General features: G+C 45.9%; 3 protein-coding genes across 5 annotated transcripts in view; 2 read left to right on the plus strand and 1 right to left on the minus strand.

Moving 5' to 3' along the window:
* Positions 1–9,564, plus strand: part of LOC123753947 (secreted frizzled-related protein 3) — a 45,788-nt gene extending 36,224 nt beyond the window's left edge. Inside the window, exons 8-9 of one of the 2 annotated variants that reach the window (XM_069308133.1) lie at positions 1,903–2,119; positions 9,169–9,564. In XM_069308133.1, the coding sequence (XP_069164234.1) occupies positions 1,903–2,112 (210 nt within the window). In that variant the 3' untranslated portion in view covers positions 2,113–2,119; positions 9,169–9,564. Of the gene's footprint in view, positions 1–1,902; positions 5,094–9,168 lie in introns of those variants that run through there. The other variant, XM_069308125.1, reaches the window with a different exon arrangement.
* Positions 9,565–12,517: 2,953 nt separating this feature from the next.
* Positions 12,518–27,811, minus strand: part of LOC123753944 (uncharacterized) — a 260,619-nt gene continuing 245,325 nt past the window's right edge. Inside the window, exons 58-64 of one of the 2 annotated variants that reach the window (XM_069308142.1) lie at positions 25,479–25,620; positions 23,152–23,350; positions 16,983–17,118; positions 16,483–16,607; positions 15,089–15,274; positions 13,761–14,172; positions 12,518–13,508 (exon numbers count right to left, since the gene is read on the minus strand). In XM_069308142.1, coding sequence (XP_069164243.1) covers positions 14,053–14,172; positions 15,089–15,274; positions 16,483–16,607; positions 16,983–17,118; positions 23,152–23,350; positions 25,479–25,620 — 908 coding nt within the window. In that variant the 3' untranslated portion in view covers positions 12,518–13,508; positions 13,761–14,052. Of the gene's footprint in view, positions 13,509–13,760; positions 14,173–15,088; positions 15,275–16,482; positions 16,608–16,982; positions 17,119–23,151; positions 23,351–25,478; positions 25,621–27,811 lie in introns of those variants that run through there. The other variant, XM_069308152.1, reaches the window with a different exon arrangement.
* Positions 12,596–13,519, plus strand: LOC138355866 (melatonin-related receptor-like). Its single transcript, XM_069311410.1, has one exon. It carries the CDS (start codon positions 12,596–12,598, stop codon positions 13,517–13,519), a length of 924 nt encoding a protein of 307 aa, XP_069167511.1.

Here is a 27,811-nt window from a genome sequence, read left to right on the forward strand (position 1 = left end):
GTGTGGTACACTACCTCCAGCAACACCCATGGTGTGTGGTACACTACCTCCAGCAACACCCAAGGTGTGTGGTACACTACCTCCAGCAACACCCAAGGTGTGTGGTACACTACCTCCAGCAACACCCAAGGTGTGTGGTACACTACCTCCAGCAACACCCAAGGTGTGTGGTACACTACCTCCAGCAACACCCAAGGTGTGTGGTACACTACCTCCAGCAACACCCAAGGTGTGTGGTACACTACCTCCAGCAACACCCAAGGTGTGTGGTACACTACCTCCAGCAACACCCATGGTGTGTGGTACACTACCTCCAGCAACACCCATGGTGTGTGGTACACTACCTCCAGCAACACCCATGGTGTGTGGTACACTACCTCCAGCAACACCCAAGGTGTGTGGTACACTACCTCCAGCAATACCCAAGGTGTGTGGTACACTACCTCCAGCAACACCCAAGGTGTGTGGTACACTACCTCCAGCAACACCCAAGGTGTGTGGTACACTACCTCCAGCAACACCCAAGGTGTGTGGTACACTACCTCCAGCAACACCCAAGGTGTGTTGTACACAACCTCCAGCAACACCCAAGGTGTGTGGTACACAACCTCCAGCAACACCCAAGGTGTGTGGTACACTACCTCCAGCAACACCCATGGTGTGTGGTACACTACCTCCAGCAACACCCAAGGTGTGTGGTACACTACCTCCAGCAACACCCAAGGTGTGTTGTACACTACCTCCAGCAACACCCAAGGTGTGTGGTACACTACCTCCAGCAACACCCATGGTGTGTGGTACACTACCTCCAGCAACACCCAAGGTGTGTGGTACACTACCTCCAGCAACACCCATGGTGTGTGGTACACTACCTCCAGCAACACCCAAGGTGTGTGGTACACTACCTCCAGCAACACCCAAGGTGTGTGGTACACTACCTCCAGCAACACCCAAGGTGTGTGGTACACTACCTCCAGCAACACCCAAGGTGTGTGGTACACTACCTCCAGCAACACCCATGGTGTGTGGTACACTACCTCCAGCAACACCCAAGGTGTGTGGTACACTACCTCCAGCAACACCCAAGGTGTGTGGTACACTACCTCCAGCAACACCCAAGGTGTGTGGTACACTACCTCCAGCAACACCCAAGGTGTGTGGTACACTACCTCCAGCAACACCCAAGGTGTGTGGTACACTACCTCCAGCAACACCCAAGGTGTGTGGTACACTACCTCCAGCAACACCCAAGGTGTGTGGTATACTACCTCCAGCAACACCCATGGTGTGTGGTACACTACCTCCAGCAACACCCAAGGTGTGCAGCACATAGATACACCTGCCATAATAATACAACATTCAGGTCTCATAAATACAGCCTTAATAATTAAATCCGTGATTAAAGTTATTGAGTAATACGATTAAAGCCACAAGATTTGCCGTTTTATTACGGTGCTTGGTGTAGTGATGTATCGGGTCGGCTCACAGGCAGAGGTCTAGGGCACGATGCCCCTGCAGAACGTAGACGTTTGGGCAATGCTTCCTTTCACCTAATGCCGTTGCTGACCTATCATTAAATAGTTGCCTGAGAATTTGCCAGCTGATTTCAGTTGTTTTCTGCCGAAGGTCAATAGAGTAGGTGGTCCAGTGGGACCTCAGTAAGCCTAACTAGGTTCTTACGTGAAAAATGTGAACACTAGATCCAATTTGTTGATTTTGACTCTAGTGTCTCTTCTTTTGTATCCCTGCTTGGCGTGGTGCCGCCTGCTTGGCGTGGTGCCGCCTGCTTGGCGTGGTGCCGCCTGCTTGGCGTGGTGCCGCCTGCTTGGCGTGGTGCCGCCTGCTTGGCGTGGTGCCGCCTGCTTGGCGTGGTGCCGCCTGCTTGGCGTGGTGCCGCTCCAGAAATGGGAAGCAGCCGCCAGCCCCAAGCCACCGCCGTTCGAGCCTCCCGTCTCGTCAACTGCCATTCCACCTCTTCCACGGATCCAAACGGGCAGAGGCAGGAGAAGGAAGGGGAAAAACAACCAGAGAAGAAAAAACCTAAAAAGACAGAGGAAGATAAAGAACAAACGAAGGAGAAAACAAAATAGAGAGGGAGGGACTCAGAGTTGAAGAAGAGGTGAATGTGCCTGTATAGTCAGAATTGTTTACGCGTGTGGCTGTCGTGTGCGTGTATGGTCTGAGTTGGAGTGGTAGCGTCACCAGGTTCACCACGGTTGTTAAAGACCTTACAAGACCAGGATGTGGATGTAACTAGGCGGGCTTTAACCTCAGAGTGACTGAAGGCAAACCTCAAATCCCAAAATAATTGGGGTTTTGGGTGGCGCCCAGGTGATGCATATATATTCATAAACCCCATCAATATTTGGGTTCTACATTGACCCATGAAGGACCCAGAAGTAACTATTATGTATGGGAGCTGCTGTATGAATAAGTAGGTACTTTACAAATTTTGTCTAGTTACATATTTTACTCTTAGAAGTGGCTCCATATAAGTTTACTTAGGTTGTAATGTAAGTAGCTGTATTTTGTACTTGCGGGAACAAATATTTGCAGTTTCAAGTAAATTTAAACAGATGAAACAATACGTAATTTAAAATGAACAGAGAGATGTAATGTATGTAGCAAGTGTTGTAACCCTGGAGATTAATAACTCCAGCATTTAATGTGATGAAACACTTCTTCCTGGTGGGGTGTTGGACGGGTCCGGTCTGGTCACCTCCAAGCCTCCCGCCAGGTCCTCGTGAGTCACAAGCACCTACTGGCCACCAGGACCTGAATGGTCCCAAGGATGGCCCCACAATAAAGGCAAGAGCAGTCTGTGGACACTAAATCATTTCAGCATTTCAAGCCACGAGGAACATCCACCAGAGGGATAGAACACCCCAAAACATTATTTTGCCAGATCCAATTGCTGTTTAGTTACACTTCTCCTGCAGCAAGTGAAGGGTCCGGGTCACTCGCAAGCCCCCGCCGGCTGCCTGTGTGGATGAGACAAAACCTCCTAGTTCCTCATTTTCTTCTTCATCTTGATAGTCGGTGCAGTTTGCATAAAAGTTGTCATTTTACATAGCTCTGTGTTTTATTTCAGCTAGGTGTTGCCTTTCCTTTTGGACTTTGCCTTGCAAGGGCCAATATGTGTATTGTTTCTGCTTCACTGTTTTTTCTTTCTAGGTTTACTGCTGTGTTATCCTTGAGTCTTGTGACTAGAGTGACCTCTAGTCGCCGTTACCTTTCACGGTTTTTCTTCCATGCTGATGTTCAAGAGACTGCTGCTTCAGGTTTCCTTTTTTTCAAGGAGCCCTTGCCTTGGGTTGTGTATAGCCTTCGGTTCCTCCTCAGAGGCGTGAACTACATTTTTATTTTCTTTGGGTTTGGGGTGTGCAGAGTGGGTGCTTATCTAGCTTTCGTACTGGTGGTTGCTAACAACTCCATCCGCAGTTTGTATGGGTGTTCCGCTAGAGGTCTGGTGTGTTCTGGGGTCGGTTTGAACTTTCCCTCTGAGGGTGATGCCGCCGTCTGTGGTTTTCCTGGATGCTATGCAACTTTAGCTCATGCCAATAGTTGTCCTTTCAGTTGAGTTGATAATTGTTTTCATCCCCCGTGCCCATATATATATGGCCTGTGGCGTTTGTCGTCGTTGGGCTACAGTTTTGCTAAATTATTTTGTGGGACATAACTCATTACTGTATTATCAGGCTGTGACGGTTTTACAGGATAGGGTATCATCATTGGAGCTAAATTAGCGTGTAACAAAGGTGAAGTTGAATTAGACCTATGTATCCCTATCTCTGCTGTCGAGACTATATTGTTCCAAACACTCTGGTCTGATAGGAGATAAATTACTGACTCCCAACGACTGGAAAGCACCAGTATAAAAAACTATGACTTGTTCAGATCTGAAACCTATGTTTATGGGCAGCACAAAACGTCCACCAGACTGTGCGACACAGTGGTTGCCAGGATCAGGTTGGGTTACCGTTACCTGTGGCAGGTGGCTACCGTTACCTGTGGCAGGTGGCTACAGGTGACGGATCTCCCAATCCTGAGCACTCCAGGTGCAAACTCTGTGAGCAGGAACTGGGGCATGACCTTGCACACTACATCACCTAATGCCGTCATGAGACCCGTTGACATGAGATACCTGGTGCTTTGCAATTACTTTATTCACTCTCGCGTTCTTGAGGATATCCTCATAATGTACCCAAAATTGGTCAGTGCAGGCTACTGAACCTATGACCCAGGATGACTAATCATCCTGCGAGATGGAGACTTTTCGTATCAATACTGAATACCTTATGCACTCTCGTGTTCATTATGATATCCTCATAATGCGCCCAGCGTTTTCCAGTGCAGACTGCTGATCACATGCCTCTGTATGACTAACCATTCTGTGTGATGGGGATTTTTAACATCACGTAGCTAGTTTTATGACACACTCTGTACTCCCCTTCATATAGTCTAAGGCAGCTGCACAAATGCAGATATATCTAAATGTGTTAATAAAAAAAAAGAAAAAATGTTGTTCTGATCTGGCTTGGATGCCCTGGAGTTGGAACCTCTGCTGTTTTATAATTCGCTGGAGCGTTCGCTTCAGCAAGTGTTCAAAGTTTGCTCCTCCTCTGCTTTGGTCCATGCTGGTGTGATGCTTCCCTTCCCCCGTCTTTGCTCCAGAGCACTGTGGCCTTCAGAGCTTTTGGGCCCATCTGGTTTGTGTGTGTGGTGAGCTCTGTGGATGGGCACTTCAGGCTTTGTCCATCTCTTACCAGTGGCAGTGACAAGTGACCTAGAGTTTGCTACCAGGAATTCGCAACCCATCCTCTGAACTGACAGTAAGTTTTAATACTAAGTGTAAGAAGTACATTTCCTGACTACCATACATAGTACCTAGTTGCACTTTGGCGCTGTTACATTTACCTCCCCATTTATTCTCCTCGTTTTCTGTTAAGACACTATGAAGTTTTAAGGCTTAGATTGCTATACACTAGTTTTAAATATTAGGAATTTCTTTTAATATTTTATTAAACAATAGAGATTTTATACAAAATTTTAAAATATCCTGAGTTACTTTACAAATATATTGAAATATTTTAGTTTTGTTTTATTTGTTTTATAAAACTGTAATATCAATATAGCTATAGGTTAAGTAGTAATTGTAATTAAGAAGCAATAAAATGTTTATCTTCAAAAACTAAGACGGTTAGGTTAAGTCGTAGTTTTCTATTCAGGTTTTCAGGTAAACTCAAATATTCACGATATATATTTGACTACGGTTTAATACTAAGTGAAAATAAGTACAATTCCTGACTGCCATATATAGTACATAATTGCACTTATGGGGCTGTTACATTTATCTCCCCATTTTTGGCAACCCGTTCTCGCAAATTTAATAAGTCAATATTGACTTATTAAATATGTGCATAGGTGACATACTTAACATAATAGATACCCTTAAAAAGATTCATAGAAAACACCGACCTTACCTAACCTTGTTAGTATCTTAAGATAAGCATCTTATTGCTCCGTAATTACAATTATTACCGGTTTAAGAATATCCATTTTATACGTTTATATTATTTTATCAGCAATAAAAGTTTGCATTCTAGTTGCAGGAGCAAGTACCTCGTCCTCCTCCTCATTCTCTTCTTGGATTTCAGCTTGGGGGATATCAGGGTGTCCATACGCCAAAGATTGTGTAGGACTCGATACATAACGTTTATCGTCAGGCAAAAAATCCCCGTTATGCAGTTAGACATGTACACATACGCCCTTTGACATTCCTAATTGATCTGTACTAGAACTGTTGCCCTATATTATAAACTAAAGCATATTGAAAAGCCGAATGAGTGAGTTTAGATTGATGATATGTAGGAATAACTTTACAATGGCAGATGTGAACCTGATCTTGAGTGAGGATGGAATACATTTTAGGTTTTAGTGTAATGAGTTCCTAAAAGATTTTTGCCTCAACTTCTGATTTCAGCAAACCCAGCTGACCTTTACGAGATTCATCAAAGTAGGGGTTTTCGGGAGGGAAATTACTGAAATCCACATGCTGGCATAAAGACAGTTTATTTAATTCTTAAAAGCATTAGAACAGGTCAATTTGATCGGATAAGAATCCGTATCCATATACAACAATCTAGCTTTGTCTCCATAATGAGCTTTGACGGTATTATACCAAAAATTATACAGGAACCTTTTAGATATTTGCAGGGTAAGGAACCCCAGGTATGTTGGTGTTTTGATTTTAAGGGATTCATTCTTGACCGTGCAAATGACAATGTCTTCACTCAGCAAAATGCAACGTTTGAAGAAAGGGTTACGTGCATGCCTCTGTAACTTGCCTTGAGACATGATTGAATAGTGCTTATCACAATATTTGCTCACATTGGTTAAACGTTTGCCGTAAATTGTGTTACTGACCTGCTTGAAAGATTTAGCTTTAATGGCGCATGGTGATATTTGCACGTTCTCGGGCGTTGTTTCGACAAAATCCTTGAGGTACTTGCTTTGACTAAATTCATAAACTGCATTTATCCTAGCAACTTTCTATCCTAGTTTCATTAGCATCTGTAGAAAATCTAAACTCACCAAATAATCTTTTTGGGGGAGATAGGAGGCGATCAATTTATTATTTTTCCAAGTGAGTTTCCAATCTTCCGTATTTAAAATGAGTTTCTGTAATCAGACAACAGATCAGCAGAAATATTAGCATGTGAAAGGGTCAAGGGTTAATCATGAGTGTATCAGGCCACCTCAGTTGTGACATGCCTAGTATCACACGTGACCCAATAACCCTTATCCCCATTACATGCAATATTCTCCAATCCTTGCTGGAGCCAATCATTGCGTTCAGCAGTGGATAATTTCCGAATACATTCTTGAGGAAGCCTTTCTGTTATGCAGGTGGCGTATAGACCATTGAAATTTAAATAAAAATATATTTATCATTGCTAGAGGGATCAGCACCCCCAATATGTACATTCTCTTCATCCGTGTGTTTAACTACCGAGGTAAATTCGCCTTTTAATTTTTTGCGCAATACATCACAAAAATGGGGATCAGAAATAGAGTCCAAGATGACTTGACCTTTTAACAAGAAGGCATCCCATGCGAAACTGGAGAGCAAGACATAATGTCCAACTTGAACAGCTCCAACATTGTCTTATGCCATACAGTAAACACATCACACAAAAGTCCAGTATCCGTTTTCAAATGGACCTTCAAGTAATCCCCAATGGTCTTGCATTTCACCAATCTAAAGACTTCTTCAGCCTGGTTATAATCTTTCTGATTTACAGCCTCGTGCTTTAAACTATTATAGAATGGTTTCGGGGAGCTGGTCGACCGAGCGGACAGCACGTTGGACTTGTGATCCTGTGGTCCTGGGTTCGATCCCAGGCACTGGCGAGAAACAACGGCAGAGTTTCTTTCACCCTATGCCCCTGTTACCTAGCAGTAAAATAGGTACCTGGGTGTTAGTCAGCTGTCACAGGCTGCTTCCTGGGGGTGGAGGCCTGGTCAAGGACCGGGCCGCGGGGACACTAAAAAAAAAAGCCCCGAAATCATCTCAAGATAATCTCAAGATAGAGAGGAAGAGAGGGTTTATTTAATTTATCCAAAGATGAAATGTAGTCATAACAGAAGATCTGTTATGACTACAGATCCACTAAGTTTATTTAATAAAATGTCTTTAATAAAATGGTGGGCAGCTACAGGGACATCATCTAGCATAACAGAGGGATATCTTGTGGGGTTTACCACTTTTGATATGTTCTTTAGCTAGTTTATCCAGCCCACCATTCAGTAAAGCTTAACTATCCATAAACCGAAGTTTACTAATATTCACTTTCATGAACTTGAATCCATCTTTGGAGGCAATATCGATCTTGCAGTTAGGGAGGTTAGACTATTCATTCAAAATTACCTCGAGGTCATAAGCTGCATTATGCGAGAATGTTTACAAATATTTATAGGAATTCATTCATAGCATGTTACACTGGCGGCAATAAGCTGCTAGATAATTATTAAATTCTATGGCACGGTAATAGTGACGGTGCTTGTCTTTAGCTGTTTCGAAAGGGGCATAACACATTTCACATGTGGCTTGCCGTCTGTAAGCTCGCCAATGTACACGTGTCATAGATATTTTATATTTGGGCATGGTAGACCTAATTCTTTTCCATGAACTCTCTAACGTATCTATGAAATGATTAACGGGGTTCAATCCCTATGTTGATTTCTCTACCACCTCCAGTTCCTTGTTAATGATGATATAATCATATGCCACAACTTTGTGATGCTTCTCGATCATTCCTTTGGGGGATTGGAGGGGTCCAATAAACATTAAAAATCATAATATGCTGATTGTGAAGGTCCAAAGGCATGACCATAATTCTTGAACTTGATTTTATTACTTGCAGGGTAATATTTCAATGTTTGTTTCACTTCACATGACTCTTCATGATCTCGCATAGCATTAGGTGGCAAATGAATTAAGCATAAATGACAAAAAATTTGATTATTTGCCACGAAGTTTGAATGACCTCGTGTGTTGCAAACATTGATTGAAATCTTCAATGAGTACGAGATGCTGATCATCTAGCATGAGCAACGGTACTTCACAGGCAGAATGTTCCCAGCCTTTCCTAGCTAAGCTAATATAGTACCGGTTATCTTCATGAGTGAGCACATAGATAAATATACTTAATTTATTCAAACTTTTGATTTTATTGATATTGTCATACGTTATGGGTATTTCAATATCTTCACTCCAACGGACAAGTCTAAGACACCAGGCGGACTTGGAATATCTGCCGATATTATCTAATGTCATCCCCCTGAGCTAGGCATATATATGCTGCTAAACATTGGATTAAACATACATTTTGTCTAGATACAGTGCGTTGCTCAGCCCTTATGGGTAACTCTCCCTCATAATCAGGTTCATTTTCTTGATTAAGCCGTTATAAATTGAACGAAAAATCTGGATAAATCAATAAGGAAGGAGGGAAATTTGGATGAACGGCACCAAACAAGGATTCTAATTGTCGTATAAAATGATCGTGATATGTAGTTAAATAATGGTCGGGATCTCTGTGGGCATACTCTGGGATACTATATGAATGGCGTTTTTCTCCCATTAACGTTATTGATAACTTCTAGAACTTCAGGTTGAGGAGGAGGAAGTATAGTATCTACCTGCTGCTGCTGTTGCTGAGACTGAGCTGTGCCAGGGGACCAGGTGGTCACCACTGGGGGCTTGTGGCTCGACCCAATCACAGAGGAGGGAGAGGAGCCGAAGGGAGTAGTCAAGAAGGTCAAAGGAGGATCAAGGTCTGGGCCCAATGTAGTGGGGACTACAAAGTCTGGTCTTCCTACATAGTCCGAGGGGCCTTAGTCGCCCACCCCACGAGCCCAAGAAGGTCAAGAGGAACAGTATTCAACATAAAAACGAGAGGAAAGACTTTCATTTACGAATGTGCCCCCACACCCACCACGGAGCCACAATTAGAGGATAGGACACCGAACAAGAGACATGTTACTGGTTTTGCCGGGGCATCCCTTGGGGGGGGGGGGCGTCGTGAGTATACCTCCTTCAAATGCCACCTTAAGAACTGTCAGTCCATCGAGATCGGGTTCAGTGACGAAAGAAGGATTGAAAATAAAAGTGTCCCCTCGCTTGCAACATTGAGTACCACAGTTCTACGGGTGAGAGAGTATGCCTCCTCAAACACCCAGGTATAAAAACAGAAGAAGGCCAAAAGAATAATCAAAACTGGCAAAAGGTCGGCGGGGAAATGACAATGAGAAAGGAGAAGAGGGGAAGAAAAACGAAACATAAGGAAAAGGAAAAGTTATTCGGCATAATTCGAGAAGACAGCAACAGGAGCACAAGGCTACAAAAGGACAGAGGACTGCCCCATGGAGCATCACACTCCAGCAGCCGCCCACCAAGCCCCCTCACACAACAATGGGCCAGAAAGGGAGGGGGGCAGTAGAGTACAAAAATGTAAATAAAAGTTGCACTTTACTGATGTCCATACACAAACACAAGTACTATAATGTAAAGTAACAGCTATTATAGGTACTCACCTAATTGTACTTGCGGGGGGTTGAGCTTTGTCTCTTTGATGCCTGGGTGGGCATCCATTGGTGAGGATCTTGAACAGGTCATCCCTGCTGACGAGGTCGAAGGCCTTTATCAGATCTATGAAGGCTATGAAGAGTGGCTGCTTCTGTTCCCTGCATTTCTCCTGTAGTTGTCTGAGGCAAAAGACCATGTCGATGGTGGACCTGTTAGCTCGGAATCTGCATTGCGATTCTGGGTAGAGTCTCTCTGTAAGTTCTTGGAACCTCTTCAATGTGACTCGAGCAAACAACTTTCCGACAATACTGAGGAGGGAGATGCCACAGTAATTGTTGCAGTCGCCCGTCACCTTTATTCTTATACAGCGTGACGATGTTTGCGTCCCTCATGTCCTGTAGCACCTCCCCTTCTTCCCAGCAGAGGCAGAGGAATTCATGCAGCTCCATGATCAGGTTACCTCTGTAGCACTTCAAGGTCTCAGCTGAAATGCTGTCTTTTCCAGGACCTTTCCCAGAAGCAAGGGAGTCTAGGGCCTCACTGAGTTCTTCGATGGTCGGTTCACTGTCGAGCTCCATTAACACAGGCAGGCACTCATTGATGCTCAGGGCGTCTTTGGTGACCACATTCTCCCTGGCGTATAGCTCAGAGTAGTGCTCGACTCAGCGCTTCAGCTACAGTGTCTGGTCCTGAATCACCTCGCCTGTAGCAGATTTCAGGGAAGCGGTCTGGTCTTCTTCTGGATTGGGCCGAGGGCCTGCTTGATGCCGTCATACATTGCCCGTATCTGCTGCAGTCTGTATCTGGGAGCAGAGCTGGAGCCAATAGTTGTTGGCTACATCGCCTGGCGCTCTGCTGCACTTGGCAGCGGACGTCCCGAAGGATATGTAAGTTGCGCTGACTTGGGCAGGCTTTGTAGGCTGCCAAGGCGTTTCTCTTCTTTTCGATGACAGGTGTCATTTCTTCCGAGTGAGCCTCGAACAAGTCTGCCGACCTGCTGTTCTACTTGCCAAAGATGGACATGGCAGCGTTGAACACAGTCTCTCTGAAGTGCTTCCATCTTTTACAGGCGGTGACCCCAGCCGGGCCAGGAAGAGCGTCCTCGAGCACACATGCAAAATCTTCCACCTTGTCCTGATTACAGGTCTTGCTGGTGTCGGTATGAGGTCTGCCCCCTTTTTCGAGTGATGAATCTATTTTGTTTGCATCTTGACCTTGCTACATACCAAAAAGTGGTCGGTGTCACAGACAGCACTCTGGTAGCTACACATAATCTTGACGCTGGGTAGACTTGCACGCCTGATCAGAATCAGGTCAAGCTGGTGCGAGTGCTTGGATCTGGGATGTCTCCATGAGACTCGGTGTTGAGGCTTTGTGCCGAAGAGCGTGTTGAGACCTTGAAGGCAGCAAAGTTCTAGCAGACGTTGCTCGTTCTCATTCATCCTCCCTATGCCGAATTGACCCAGACAAGGGGCCCAAAAGTTGTGATCGGCACCCACTCTGGCGTTGAAGTCGCCATGGATGAACAGTGGCTCCTTACAGGGATTCTCGCTATGACTCTGTTGAGGTCATCGTATAAGTTTTCCTTTGCCTCTGCTGGGAAAGTGAGGGTTGGAGCATATGCACTAATTACATTGACTGGTCCTTTTTGGGAGTGCAATTGCAGAGACAGAATTCGTTCGGATTCCCCGTCGGTGGCATAATGTCTCCCAAATACAATCCGTAGGAGCTCGAACCTATGCGGTGGGTGTTCACACGAGCACACACACACACTAGCGACTAGCCCACAACATGGTATAAAGAGTGCAACCTGGAGTTCTACTGAACACACGATGGTTTCCTGAGGCTTCTACTGAAGCCTGACCAGCATTTTCCATAGTTTCGAACAAAGAGACATTTGTGTCTGTGGATACAAATGGTAAACTAATGTAAAGCTTTACATCCTGAAATGGCATATTAACACATGAACTGACATATTAATTAACAATGACAATACATATTAGCCCGGTAATCGAAATTAGCATTCCAGTAAATTACAGTAACTGGGGTTTACACCATCATGTGGATCTGTGTAAAGCTTGTCGGCCATCATAGCTACGCTCACACCTGTCTGCCCAACACTCCAGTTTACTTGGCTAATAGAGTGCACCAAAGGGGTATCCCCCTGAGAGAGGGGTCACCCGCTTCTAGGTGTATACAAGCAGTTTACTGAAGCTCTGGAGATCATACTTGCTGTTTGGTCAGTAAGGATTTGTGATGGCCTTCATGACTCTTTAGAGGTAGAGAGGCATTAAGGCCAACACCAGACCAGACTGTGGCTCTTGAAGCATTCATGGCCACCTTAAGCATCCCAACACCTCTCGCAGGTGAATAAAGTCGCCTAATAAATGTTTATAATGAGACACAGGTAGAGTGTAATGAAAGAAATTGAAAGACAAATGTTTATTCTAAATTTCCTTAAATATAATGAAAATGTTTTGTAGTAATTACAAGACTTAACCTAATATGGTTGTAGACACAGGAAGAGTTAAGGCACGACTCCCCGCTCTCACACCGTCCTCTCCCTCGCTGACGGCTCCCCGCTCTCCCAAACTGACGGCTCCAGCAACACCCTCCTCTCCCAAACTGACGGCTCCAGCAACACCCTCCTCTCCCTCGCTGACAGCTCCACCACTTTGCGTGCCTGGATCTGAACACACCAAGCCTGGATCTGAACACACCAAGCCTGGGTCTGAACACACCAAGCCTGGGTCTGAACACACCAAGCCTGGGTCTGAACACACCAAGCCTGGGTCTGAACACGCCAAGCCTGGGTCTGAACACGCCAAACCTGGGTCTAAACACGCCAAACCTGGGTCTGAATACACCAAGCCTGGGTCTGAACACACCAAACCTGGGTCTGAACACACCAAACCTGGGTCTGAACACACCAAACCTGGGTCTGAACACACCAAGCCTGGGTCTGAACACACCAAGCCTGGGTCTGAACACACCAAGCCTGGGTCTGAACACACCAAGCCTGGGTCTGAACACACCAAGCCTGGGTCTGAACACACCAAGCCTGGGTCTGAACACACCAAGCCTGGGTCTGAACACACCAAGCCTGGGTCTGAACACACCAAGCCTGGGTCTGAACACACCAAGCCTGGGTCTGAACACACCAAGCCTGGGTCTGAACACACCAAGCCTGGGTCTGAACACACCAAGCCTGGGTCTGAACACACCAAGCCTGGGTCTGAACACACCAAGCCTGGGTCTGAACACACCAAGCCTGGGTCTGAACACACCAAGCCTGGGTCTGAACACACCAAGCCTGGGTCTGAACACACCAAGCCTGGGTCTGAACACACCAAGCCTGGGTCTGAACACACCAAGCCTGGGTCTGAACACACCAAGCCTGGGTCTGAACACACCAAGCCTGGGTCTTAACACACCAAGCCTGGGTCTTAACACACCAAGCCTGGGTCTTAACACACCAAGCCTGGGTCTTAACACACCAAGCCTGGGTCTTAACACACCAAGCCTGGGTCTGAACACACCAAGCCTGGGTCTGAACACACCAAGCCTGGGTCTGACCACACCAAGCCTGGGTCTGACCACACCAAGCCTGGGTCTGAACACACCAAACCTGGGTCTGAACACACCAAACCTGGGTCTGAACACACCAAACCTGGGTCTGAACACACCAAGGGGTGTGTGTTCAGGGGTTGTGGAGCCTGAGTCACGGGGAGTGGTTGTGGAGCATGGGTTCTGGGTAAGGGTTGGGTCCTGAGTAATGGGGAGGGGTTGTGGGGTCTGAGTCATGGGGAGGGGTTGTGGAGCCTGGGTTATGGGGACGAGTTATAGGGAGGGGTTGTGGAGCCTTGGGTATGGGGAGGGGTTGTGGAACCTGGGTTAGGGGGAGGGGTTGTGGAGCCTGGGTAATGGGGAGGGGGTTATGGTGAGGGTTGGTGCGAAAATATTCAAGGCCAGCTTGAGCGGTGACGCTTCCTAGTCTTCTTGGTGTTTCTCCTGGTGGGCAGCTCCTCCTCGTCGTCGTCCTCGTAGTCGTCCTCCTCGTCCTCGTCGTCGTTACTGGAGCTCTAGAGACGGGGAAACACAACTGCCGTCAGAGAGAGCAGGATGGTGCGGCCAGGATGTTCCCGCCAAACACACACCGAAACTACGACGTTGGTACAACGTTCGAACAAGTTTTAACACCTCCTAACCAGTTATAACAACCAATATAGCAAGTTGTAACAACGTTCTAATACGTCATAAACACGTTAAGCCGAGATGTAACAACTTTATTACAAGTTGTAACAAACGGAAAATAGAGGCAGTTAGGGTTTGTGTTTCCGGGGTTGTCTACATTTACAAAGTTACAAAACAAACCGTTTTCAGACAACACACATCCCCTCTGTTTACATCCCTAAACATGCTAAACATAAACAAGAGCCACATTCTCTTGTGCCATTTGCATGAACAAAACCTTGTCATAAATGCAGACCCTGATCTGAAAGTCTTCCTTGACAGATATAATAGAACACATGACCATCACACCGAAAATAAATATATCTCTGATATCCCCAGTCAAACTAAATCTGTGTAAACACTATACTCCCTAAATAAATATGTTTCTGCCTGGTTAAAGTAAGACCATTCCCGGCAAGTTGACTGCATGTACTTTACACAGTACATGGCGATCTACCGAATATATTAGGGGTGTGGGCGGGGTACAGAGGGAGGACCTACCGAGTACACTAGGGGTGCAGGCGGGGTACAGAGGGAGGACCTACCGAGTACACTAGGGGTGCAGGCGGGGTACAGAGGGAGGACCTACCGAGTACACTAGGGGTGCGGGCGGGGAACAGAGGGAGGACCTACTGAGTACACTAGGGGTGCAGGCGGGGTACAGAGGGAGAACCTACCGAGTACACTAGGGGTGCGGGCGGGGTACAGAGGGAGAACCTACCGAGTACACTAGGGGTGCGGGCAGGGTACAGAGGGAGGACCTACCGAGTACACTAGGGGTGCAGGCGGGGTACATAGGGTGCAGGGGGCGCCACACTGACACAGGCGACACCCCAGGTAGTGCGCCGTCTGCCCCTCCACCAGCCTCTGCCCCAACAGCTGCAGGAAGATCCTCCGGTGGTACTTCCTCTCCATTTTGATGTTTTGCATCGAGAACACCGACCCATCCGTCTGTGAATACAATGGTGTTTACGTTAGCCTCGTCTTCATAGATCGTAAGACTGGCCTGCCAGTCTACCTTCCATATGGTCAACATTACTTCTCTTTTACCTTCACTGAAGACCTTTTTTGTATGGTCATTTTGATATAAAATATTAACATGAATCATCAATATTGTTATCCATAGGACACAAGATGTGTTTGTCCATTGCTGGAAGGTAGAGGCTAGTGGCTAGTCCCACCCAACTCTCACTAATGGTGCATGGGACCGTCGGAGGTTAGTCACAAGTGGCCCTAGTGCCACACCTTTAAGAAATATTTGCATCTAACCCAACCCCGCCATTAAGATCATTAAGATCTTTCACCAGAAGAGGAAGAGTGGGGAATGTTTGAAGCGACGGGGAGGAGGTGAGAAACGGAAGAGGTGAAGAAGTGGGTCAGAAGGGAGAGAGTGAAGTGCTGGGGGAAGAGTGAAGTGCTGGGGGAAGAGTGAAGTGTTGGGGGAAGAGTGAAGTGTTGGGGGAAGAGTGAAGTGTTGGGGGAAGAGTGAAGTGTTGGGGGAAGAGTGAAGTGTTGGGGGAAGAGTGAAGTGTTGGGGGAAGAGTGAAGTGTTGGGGGAAGAGTGAAGTGTTGGGGGAAGAGTGAAGTGTTGGGGGAAGAGTGAAGTGTTGGGGAAGAGTGAAGTGTTGGGGAAAAGGGAAATACTGGGAAGATGGAAGTGAGTGCAGAGGAGGGAGCAGAGGAGAGGAGAGGAGAGATAAAATGGCATGTTAGGGGAAGAAAGATTAAGAGAGGTGTAGGGAGAGAGATATGAAGGAGGGGGAAGGGAGGAGAGACCTGGGCGCAGCTGGGCACGTCAACAGGTCTGTCTGCATCCATAAAAGAGAATGTCTGTCTGTCAGTGTAGTGTTATAGGCCAGATGTCAGGCACCAGACTAACGCGACCTTGCAGGATGGCCAGTGACGGTATAGGGGGTGTCAAAGGTGGCTTGCTGGGGTGGCATCTTCTGAGAGAGGGAGGGAGGAGGTGAAGAATAAGGTGCGGTGTGGGCGAGTGAGGAAGGGGAAGCGAGGATTAGGGTCAGTGAAAGAGGGAGAGAATGGGAGGGAGGGAGGGAGGGAAGGAGAGATGAATAAGAAGAGGGCGTGGGGAAGGGGGGGTATAAGGTGCGCCAGAGGTGGGGGCAGCGGGGGCGGGGTAGAGAAGGTAGAGGCCTCACCTGGACAGCCAGCTGGGTGCAGGTGTTGCCGATGGGCGTGGTCAGGTGCTTCCTGATGGCGGTCTTGCCCTGAACCCTCCTCTTGCGGGCGTGAGACAACAGGTAGGCCGTGTGGCCGTCCACCCCTGTGCCAGCAAGCCAACCATTGTAAGTCACCATACTGATGCTCTCCTCACCTCAAGTTACCCTGCTACTATGTATAATGATCTGATATTACAGAGGTACGCTCATATTCCCTAGCTGACACAACAGTCATCTTTACATGCACCTAATGACGTGACGGGATCACAAACTACTTTCCTTTCCAGTTAATTTACAAACACTAGTGACCACCATAAGTCTTGTTCACCATGGTGACACAAACACCACAGTGGACACTCGTGTGCAACAATGGTGACACAAACACCACAGTGGACACTCGTGTGCAACAATGGTGACACAAACACCACAGTGGACACTCGTGTGCAACAATGGGGGACACAAACCCCACAATGACATACCAATAAGCTGTCTCATGGCCTTCTTGGTGAGTCCGTGACGGTTTAGGACAGTGATGGGGTTGGTGGTGACGACGTGTAACTGGACACCTTGGGACAGCAGCGTCTCCCGCAACTTGACGATTTTAGGCGCCGAGATCTGAGAAACAGAGAAAAAACTCTCAGGTCTTGCCCTCCCTCCGTCATATATTATTACTCAAACGCATGTTTAAGTTAGAGTTAAAGACCCTGTATCATTCTGATTCCAGTGTTAAGAGCCATGTATCACCCTGACGCCAGTGTTAAGAGCCAAGCATCACCCTGACTCCAGTGTTAAGAGCCATGTATCACCCTGACTCCAGTGTTAAGAGCCATGTATCACCCTGACTCCAGTGTTAAGAGCCATGTATCACCCTGACTCCAAACTTTTATACAATACTCCATGCATTGCCCTGATTCCAAGAGTACTACAACTCTCCATATATTACCCTGACTCCAAGTGCTACTCCAACACTTGTCATGATTCTTGGTAGCCTAGCCTGGGCTACATCCTGTCTGAGAGTTGTTCATGTTCTTCGTCCATCATTTGTGTGTTCATTCGTTCTTGCCCGAATGTTTTAATCAGGCTAAAATGGGTAGGATAAGTATGAATGTGTCTAATGGCGCTTAGAATGCAATTATGTGGCGAGGAGGCATCAGGAAGAGGAGGATTCTTTCTCGCCAAGACTCCCAGGGACCTTCCCTTCCCTTCCCAGGGAATCTAAGAGATTCTGTGTGCTAGAGGCTCCAGTTGCTATGGTAACCGTGACGACGAAGACTGTGAGAACCAATCATAGCGAAGCAAGACGATAACATCCCGCAAGGACAGCGTGAGGATTGGCCAAAACAGGTCACTTTACTCCTGAGAGTCAAGGATGTCGCACGTCTGTCCTTTGCCGCTCCATCATTGCTGGATAGATATCGTCAACTGATGCTTGTAAGCAGGACCGACACCAAAATTATGCTGCTGGTCGGTGATCCTAATGCCAGACACCAACACTTTGATGCCAACTGTCATCAGCCCAATGTCAATGGACAGAAACTGTCACAAAATGTTTGGGGGAAATGAAAATCTTAAATAGTCCTGGGTGATGAACAGCCAACTCAGAGGCGGAATATTGGACTATGCATCTTGCTGAATGTACAGGACATGGATGCCAGTACACACATTGTACACCGTTTATGTGGTGACCACTGGGCACTGATTACTACCGTCGACATGAGCAAGAGAAGGAAAGAGACAAATAAAAGAAAAAGGTTATCACTCGGAACAGATATGAGGCCCACTTCACAAACAAGATGAGTGACTGGTTCACATAATACCAAATCCCTGAGGACATATATAAATTTATTGACGACTTTAATGACCACATTGAGAGCTGTCTCAGAGTCCCGCACCGTATGACTGGGTGAAGCAATCATCGGAAGAAAAAATAAAATGGTATGAGAACAATTACATAAAGATGGTCAATGTAAATATAAGGAGCATTACTAGAGAGTACCGGAGACATCGCACTGAAAGTAACTAAGAGCTGTTAAAAACTGTGTCAAGTAGCCAGGAAAGAGAAGATTAAAGAGCGGGAAAGACAATGACGATTTAACTAGCTCCATTGGATAAGAAACATCTGCAAGATAAGTGTGGGCAAAGATACGGCTAACTAGGGGGAGCAGAACCCTGCCTGTGGCTCACAAAGACCCCCCAGGGTAAAGCTGAGGAACTAATACACAAGTGGTGTGATGCAGCATCCTCTTCCTGTAGAAGCAAGCAGGGAACAGCTCCTGCGACATAATGACAGAAGAATTAGGATAACAAGAGCACAGTCTAGCGATGACAAGTATGGGCAACCAATCACAGCCCAGGAAGTAAAGGGGGGCTAAGAATAAGAGTAAAAGTACAGCACCTGGTGAAGATGGCGTCACCTACGATATACTGAATGCACTGTGTGAGGTGTCTGGGAATCCACTACTCCACCTGTTTAATAAATCATTCCTAAGTGAGGTGTTGCCCACACAATGGAAACATGCAATAATTGTTCCCATACTGAAGCCCAATGACCCCTGACAATTACATATCTATCAGTCTCGTGTCATGCCCATGCAAGATGCTTGAAAGCATCATAAATCGACTATAGCACAAAATAGGCAAGCTAGGTGAAAGTGTCAGTTGATTTGTCAATGGACGAAGCACAGCAAATTGTATAGGTAATTACTTGGCTAATAGCACAGCTAAGTACTCTATCCATTGACATCAAAGGAGCATTCGACAAAGCACAAGTGATTGCGATACTGGACGAGCTTGCATGCATGGGTGTCAAGGGGGAGACTCATGGTAGCTTGGCGTCACTGTCGGCTCTAACAAGGGGAAGAAAGAAGAGCTCAACCAACTCATAAGAACATGTAAAAGTCGTCTCAGGGCACTTTTTTTTTTTTTTGCAGGGATATTCCTGTGCGGGCCCTAAGCCTTTGGCTGGCCTCTGACTCAGGGCACTGAAATCTATGGCCTGGAATGGGCATGGAGCCTCTATTGCTATGCTTAAAATGATGCACACAGCCTATGTGCGCTCCGTCATAGCACCAGTTTTATGTACCTACTCCCAAAGTAATATTAAAAGGCTTGAAAGCATATAAAATGACGCCATAGCAATCATTCTTGGAGTTCCAAGAACTGCCAGAACATTTAATCTACGAGAGGAGTTGAATCTCCTCAGTGTTAAAAGCAGAATTAGGGAACTGAATGTTAATCTTGCAATTAAGATTGCCAGAGATCCCCCATTAATGATTTTGCCAAGAAAAAACCGAGTTCTGTGCTACTTACAGGACGAAACAGGAAAAACAAAAAATGTTTCACCAGTCAATCTGTTACCTGGAAGAATGTCACCTGCTTGAGCAAGGCTGTGATGTTTTTGTTTTGTTTCGTTCCTTGACACCTTATGCCTCTGTTCACCTAGTAGTAAATAATAAGTAATTACCAAAAGAAGGCGCCATCGGGAACATGTTTACTAGTAAATAGATATCTAGGAAGGGAAGAGAAATTTCAGGAGAAAGTGCCAAGTCATTACGACTACATAGCACTGGGAAGGGATCAGGATATGGGACGGGACGGGGGAAAGGAATGGTGCCCAACCACTTGGACGGTCGGGGATTGAACGCCGACCTGCATGAAGCGAGACCGTCGCTCTACCGTCCGGTCCAAGTGGCTGGGCTATCTAGGAGTTAGGCGACTGTTGTGGATTGCACACTTTCTACAGGCTGTGAGCTCCTGCCTGTAGAGAGAGGGTACCCCTCCCTGGGAGGATGACCCATGCAGGACTGTCATCAACGATGTGACAACAAAAAAGTCAAACATGATACAACAAGAAATGAGGCATAAGTATATTGAGTAAATTTATAAAGAAGCAGGAAACTAATTAGATCAAATCTACACCAATAGATCATCTAATCCTACAAATGGCAGAGCAGGTGCAGCATACACTGTAATTATGAATAATACCTTTCAACGTGGAAATGAAGAAAAAGCATGTATTGAGAACTATGCCTCTTCAACGCAAGCAGAACTGCCATTGTTATGGCGTTAAGATTCCTTGAAAGAAACTCTAATGGTGCAGCGATCTGCACCGATTCAAAAGCAACACCACGAAGCCTTAGTAAGAATCAGGCAGAAAACCTTGTGATAGTCACTGAAATAAAGAGAGCTGTGAGATAACTAACAAATCAGGGAAGAATCATCAAATTTCTGTGGATCCCCTCCCATGTTGGGATCTGTGGAAATGAACGAGCAGATATCGTGCCTGCTGAGGGTGCTGAAATTAATGAATACTTCATACACAAGACTGCTACAAATTAGAGGTATTATCAGGCAACATCACCGTGACAAGATAACTGAGGAAAACGAACAAACCAGTCAATCTGTACGCTGGTACAATGTGTTTGCAGCTGGCAATCCTAATTATTATGGACGAAGAGGAGGTGGCCATGGGAGAAAATCAGTAGTAGCAAGAATTTTGTCTCTGATACAAATATCCATGGAGACTTGGGATGGAAACAACAGCTGATCATCGAAGCTGCAGAATCTGTGGTGAGAATGGCGGACACTGCCATGACCACTACTTGAGAGAATGTGAACGTCTAAGACACATTAGAAATATGAGTAGCTTAATAAACCCCAGATTGTTTGAGCTAGGAACATAGATTACACCATTTTGCACCCACAAGATTACTTAAGATTTTAAGGGTTGACAAATGTTAATCTTCTTGTTTGATAAGCTGTTCACCTGAAACATTTAAGCTAGTCCCAGCTGTGTCTGTTTACAAGTGACAGGATGAACAACCCAGCGGGCTTCCTTGGTATTGGGGGTGTTGTACATGCTGCTCTTGCGGTGTGTCCACTCACAGGATGGATGGCATTGCCCAATAAACTCACGCTTCAGGGCAAAATTAAAATTCCCAAAGGAATTAAGGACAGTATCTAGTAGTGAATGTGACCCCAGGAGCTGACCTCATTCCCAGCAAGTTTGTAGGGGCAATGTAACAAAGCCAAAAGAAAAGGCACACCGCTACGACCGTGAGATTGGACCTAACGTAGAAAGTTTTGTGGTCGTCAGGAAGGACGACTGTACTACTAGAGTAGAGGCGCGCCAGGAAGGGCGCCGAACCAGTGCACCAAAAGGTTGTCACTGTATATGTTGAAAAAAGTGGGTTTGAGAGAAAAAAAGAGTTGTGAAAGTGGAATGGGTCAGAGCGGCGACGTGTTCCACTCTGAAGTATCTCAAGTTTAAGAAGTAGAATCAAGCAGGAGGTTCGGAGAGTGGGTTGACTAGAACGACTCAGCAGTTGCCGAGTGCGCGCACCATCAGCAAGCAGGCAGACCCAGGAGCTGCACACACACCAGCCCGTCCTCAAACAAAGGCCAAAATACATCCATGCGTCCACCAAACCCTGTTTATGAATGAAAAAACGTTTACGCATTAATCAACTGATGACGTCCAAACACTTCCGGGAGAAGTACTTTGCTGACGACTTTTGTTCGAACCACAATGCTGTAAATGCTACATACTACAAATAAAAATAATCGCCAACGGAACGTAAACAGTGCCTAAATATGCACAGTATACTAATGTATAACAATATTAATTTATATTTGAGATAATTTCCTATTAGACTATCTCTCCAAGTGTTACTATAACACATTTATTGACCCTGGCTCAGTGTTACTATAACACTCCATGTATTACCTTGACCGAGTAGTACTCTAAATCTCCATGTGTTGCCCTGACGAAGTGTTGCTGTCACTGATGTACAATTGAATATGTGTTTTGTTGTTTGTGGTTTACAAGCAAGCAGCAACACAAAACAAACCAATGTGAAGCAGTTCTCTGTTGGCCTATGCAGAACAACTTTCAACTTTCCACTTCCGACATTACTGAAAGTAGTCATTTCCCTGAACCTGGAGGCAGTCCCGTCTTTCATCATTACTATTTTCCTTTGACTGGAGTGTTTTCATTCCTGATCCACGCGAGCTAGTTGACCACCCAGGCAGTATACTTCAAGTCTCAAGATACTTTAGGACTGATGTTAAGTCAGTAATATATACACACAGAAGTAGACATAACTCTCGGTATTTACCTGAATTCACTGATGGCCGCCATGTGTCTAATGGTATCGATGAGGAAAGAAAACTGACAGCTAATCAGAAATCCCTTCTGCCCCCCACATTTTTCCTTGTTGTATATAAATACCTGCGCCAAGTACCAGCCCCGGTGTAAGTTGACAGGGAAGGGAACTTGTAAGGGCAGGGAACTTGGCAGGGAAGCAACAAGCTATTATGACTATTGAACCATTAGATGGGGCTATGATATGGATTTCGATGAGGGAAAGGAATGGTGCCCAACCAATTGGACGGTCGTGGATTGAACGCCGACCTGCATGGCAAGACCGTCGCTCTACTGTCCAGCCCAAGTAGTTGGGAATCTAAACGCAGAGAGATGACGAAGCTTCGAGAAATAGCAATGTTCATGAAGCCTCTCCAAGGGTGGCCTTGACCAAGCGCTCTCTCTCGAAGACATTATCTTCCACCTCTGCTTCTCCATAAAGTTCTAACACAAAAAGACTTCAACTTATACCTGTACACCCAAGAGTGTGATGTGGACTATCTTACCGACACGGTGCAGCGAGGGTGGTCACAGTCAAACAAGACGATGGCCTTGAGCGCACGTTCCGAGAAGTCCAGCGTGGCGGCGTTGATGGCAGCGTCCAGCGGCGGCGTCCCGTTGTCCACTATCGTGTCCTCCACGTCTTCGAACGGCCCGGAAGGTGGTGATCCTCGACCGATGTACCGCAACACCACACGGTGAGCCCTGTGGTACCACACTCTTTATCATCTCTTATTTATGGTATAACTGGTACGCGGCCCTATTCACATGACGAATGCCCATCTTCCCTCCTCCCTGTTACCATCTTCCCTATGCACTATCTTCATCATTGTAACTATCTTCCCTATGCACTACCTTCATCACTGTGGCCATCTTCACTACTCACTATTTTCATCATTGTAAGTAACCAAGTAGTTATCAAAGAAGGCAGCCAGCCAGGAAGGTTATGTAGCACCATCAGTTTCCCAGGATATTCAAAAGGCGCTAAATATCACCAAGGATGCCAATACAAAAACAAAAGCGCATAAGGCAAACGATATCGTAGGCATCTGATTCACCAAGGATGCTATCGTGAGACAAATGACCGCGAGGGCCAGTCGGGAAGCAAGACACACGCACATCCTGGAAGTCAGGTTACTCAACAAGGATATGCACGACTATAAAAGGGACAATAAGGAACAGGGTGGCGCTCCATTAAGTGCCCGTGAGTTAAATGTGTATGGCCAATACGCAACCTCGCCAGAGCCGTTTCCCATCACTGGTTATGGTGGTAGGGTTAAGGCCATGGGGACACACTACTCTTAAGAGCGCACAGCTTGTTACCATTAACAGGTGACCAACGATCCTGCCAACGGGCATAGATTGAGGAATGAATAACTGGGTAGAAGTGAGAATAAGGGAACACCTTTACAGGAAATAGAACAAGTGCTGATGGCATCCTTAGCGGCAGCATCCGCATGCTCATTTAAGGACACGCCAATATACCTGGGAACCCAGCAAAACTCCACTGTCTTAAATTTACTGGAGAAAAGAAACAGACAATATTGAATTTCGACTAAGAAAGGATGCATAGGATTAAATTATTCCAGATCCATAAGGGCACTGCAAGTCAACTACAAAGACAAAGGAATGTTGACAGTGAGAAAGCAGTTGACAAAGTGCATACAAAATTGCATAAAGTTCTGCCGTGAAGATGATAGTCTCCGGTGGTAGGCGACACATATCTTGAGTTATCTTGAGGTGTGGTCAGGAAATACAACGGAGTAGCCTACACCGTCGGCAGACTTAGACCCATCAGTGAAGACAGAAATGAAGCAGGAGTGTGACGAAAAGTGAGCACGGAAAAGGCGTTTCAGTAGGAGGGGGTAGAAGCCTTTGCTATGTAAGTGGGTCAAGATTTTGCTAAACTTTGGTAGTGGGACCTTCCATGGGGGGCAAGGAAGAAACACATGAGGAGAAATAATAGTACCACGAACCTAGATCTTGCAAGTGAGACATCCATTCAGAAAAAAGAAGGTGGCAAAAGGGAAGAGCCAAAAGAGAAGTAATGGTCTAGGTACGACATATGAACTCAAAAGTTAGTTAGCTAGTTGTGGGGTTGCATCGTGGCGGGGGTCAGTAATTCAACCTTGGTGGGGGGAACCCTCGATATAAGCGTAACGTGTATAAATACACGCTGGCTGCGTGTCCCCCGACACAATTCATTATAATGGCTATTAGTATTAGCTATACAAACACAGCATTGAACAGCAATCTCAGCAAATTTGAAAACGATACACAAATAGGGCGGGAAACATTCAGAAGACGACTCATAATTGCTTAAGACGATCAATATTTTTAAAAAGTAAGAACGATTAACAAATGCTGAAAAGCAGTTGCCAGATACCAGCTGGACCAGATACCAGATTTCAAGTTATGAAATTTGAATGTGTAAAAGTTTAGGATGTGATGATCAGGAGGGATCTGAAGTCACAAAGTCCAGGCATAAAGGAAGGGAATGACGCCAATAGGACACCGGAGTTATGTCTGGAAGTGTTAGCAGCAAGACATCTATAGTGGTAGTCATCATCTTTATCTTGTGAGTGTGTGAAGAAGCAAGTATACCAGCATAGTTACCTTGTGATGGCATAACCACACACCCCAACATGGAGAAGACCAGGTTTCGGTCCTTCCTCCACCATTACCAAGTCGTGTGTGTTATCAAAACCTTATCAACCACACATGATAATGGTCCAGGACGGACCGAAACGTCGTCGTGTCTCCATCTTGTGATGTGTGGTTTGGTCATCACATCTTCAGCCACGTTATTGTGCCTCATGGTCAGCACAGTTACCTTGTGTCATCTCTGACGAGGGCGGAGACGAGGTCCTGTATGTCGTCGAAGCACTCGAAGTCTGTGATGACAACCACCTGGAGGGCGAGGTCCTCCGTGCCCAGCTCCTCCTCCACCTCAGCTCCCGCCTCAGAACACCCACCTATACAAACACTCGGTGAGTACATACACTTGAAGAAAAGTGTATTAAGCGTGAAGGGTAACTGTTACGACCTGGTTGGTGTATATTCTAATAACCAACGGCTTCAGGGCAATATACACAAGCGTGGGAACCCATGTTGTCCGCTGGGATAGTTTAGGTGGTGACGGCGCCGCCGGCGCCAAGATAATTTTTATAAATGTAAACTATTGGTCATGTTTCAGACTTCGGATGTATTAAGGTATGTTTTAGTTCATGTCTAGTAGGATGATGAAGCTATGTGATATTTTAGTTTGATTTGGCAAAGTTGTCTGTAAGCACAGGACGGTTACTGTACGACAGCTTGTTTTTTGTAAACGCTGCCGGAAGGGAAGTGAAGGGGAATTATCATGGGAAAGCGCCAAGTCATTACGACTATATAGCACTGAGAACCGGTCAGGATAAGGATATTTTTTTTGTTTTGCAGGGATATTCCTGCGCGGCCCCTAACCCTCTGGCTGGCCCACTAATTGTTGCTTGTTTCTGTTTTACTTGGGCGGAGTATGAGTATTTATGACTCGTATGGTCGCTTCAGTAAGATTTTGCCATATGTGTTTAACAACTTCTTCTGCTCTGTTGAATCCAAGTTGAAATCTTAATGGGTTTGTAACTGTGCACTGTGTTAGATAATGTTCCAGTGGTGTGTCGGGCATTTCTCCACAGTGCTGTCATTTCCTCTCATCTTCCGGAACCTGCAAGCCTATTTTCCATGCACATGGGTATCCAAGCCTGATGCGATGTAAGTGTACTTCTGTTGCTCTACTGCCTCCTTTCATCAAACTAAGTGGTTCGTAGTTGGTTGAATTCTTGTACCAACCCGCAGATCCTGATGTTGCAACTGCTGTGTTGTGGTCACTGAATCTTTTGCATTGCTCTGTTTCTAATTACTTTCAAATCTGTGATAGACTCTGTGGTATGTAAATGTCTTCATTTCTTCTCTTAGTTGCAAGTTTTGCAGCTTTGTCTGCAATGTCATTTCCTATTATTCCCACATGACTTGGCACCCAGTTGATAAGTACCCGTCGGCCATGTCGTTTGAGTGTTTGCATTAATGATATTACATTTGTGATCAGTTGTATGTTATCACATGTGTGTTCTTGTTGAAAGGCTTCAACGGTGGTTCTCGAATCTGTATGTATGATAACATGTTGTCGGGGTTTAGGATATGGGGATGGGACGTGGGGAGGATTGAGCGACAGCGAGTTAATTGGTTGTGTCTATAGGCCGGAGTGGTGCATCGTCTCCAAGCTTTACAATTACAATATCAATTAATTCCTGTTCTTCATTCGTGCCACTAGGTTCCATTATTATTTGTAGTATCATATAACATTCCCCTCAAGGGGTCACTCGAGACGACACGAGTGCCCCCTTGTGAGGATATATAGAGGGACTGTTATACGGGGGTCTAATACAGCTTTAATGGATTTCATTGTGATTTAGTAGTGTTGACCATTGTTAGTAATGGGGCAGGATTTAGTGAACTAAACCTGTGTGACCAGTTTGACTTATCTAGTGTCATTTTCTTGGACAACAACAGTGTTTGTAAACAAAGTGTGATCTATCAATGGGGGCCAGGCTTACTTTTCCAGTAAGTTACCGCGGGAGAGCCCTCCCACAAGTTACCGCGGGAGAGCCCTCCCACAAGTTTTGGGTGAACATATATGAAGGTACCACAACCAATTATACTTTAAATAGTCATATTATATAACCCCCACATATAGTCATATTATATAACAGATAGACAGCCAGCGAGAGAGAGAGCGAGCGAGCGAGCGAGAGAGAGAGAGAGCGAGAGAGAGAGCGAGAGAGCGAGAGAGCGAGAGAGCGAGAGAGCGAGAGAGCGAGAGAGCGAGAGAGCGAGAGAGAGAGAGAGAGAGAGAGAGAGAGAGAGAGAGAGAGAGAGAGAGAGAGAGAGAGAGAGAGAGAGAGAGAGACCGACCCCCATACAGACAGACAGACAGACAGACAGACAGACAGACAGACAGACAGACAGACAGACAGACAGACAGACAGACAGACAGACAGACAGACAGACAGACAGACAGGGGGGTTTCACTAAGCCAGTACACCGCTAGAGATCACAAACGACATATTGTAATATAAACATAAAACACACAGTGAGTCAGTAAAGTAATGCATATTTATAGATATACAA

This window comes from Procambarus clarkii, chromosome 6 (genome assembly GCF_040958095.1).
Source record: "Procambarus clarkii isolate CNS0578487 chromosome 6, FALCON_Pclarkii_2.0, whole genome shotgun sequence".
NCBI lineage: Eukaryota > Metazoa > Arthropoda > Malacostraca > Decapoda > Cambaridae > Procambarus > Procambarus clarkii.

What these genes read in the sequence shown, in the direction of transcription:
- LOC138355866 (XM_069311410.1), top strand. Translation starts at nt 12,596, where the DNA reads ATGGTTGTAGACACAGGAAGAGTTAAGGCACGACTCCCCGCTCTCACA.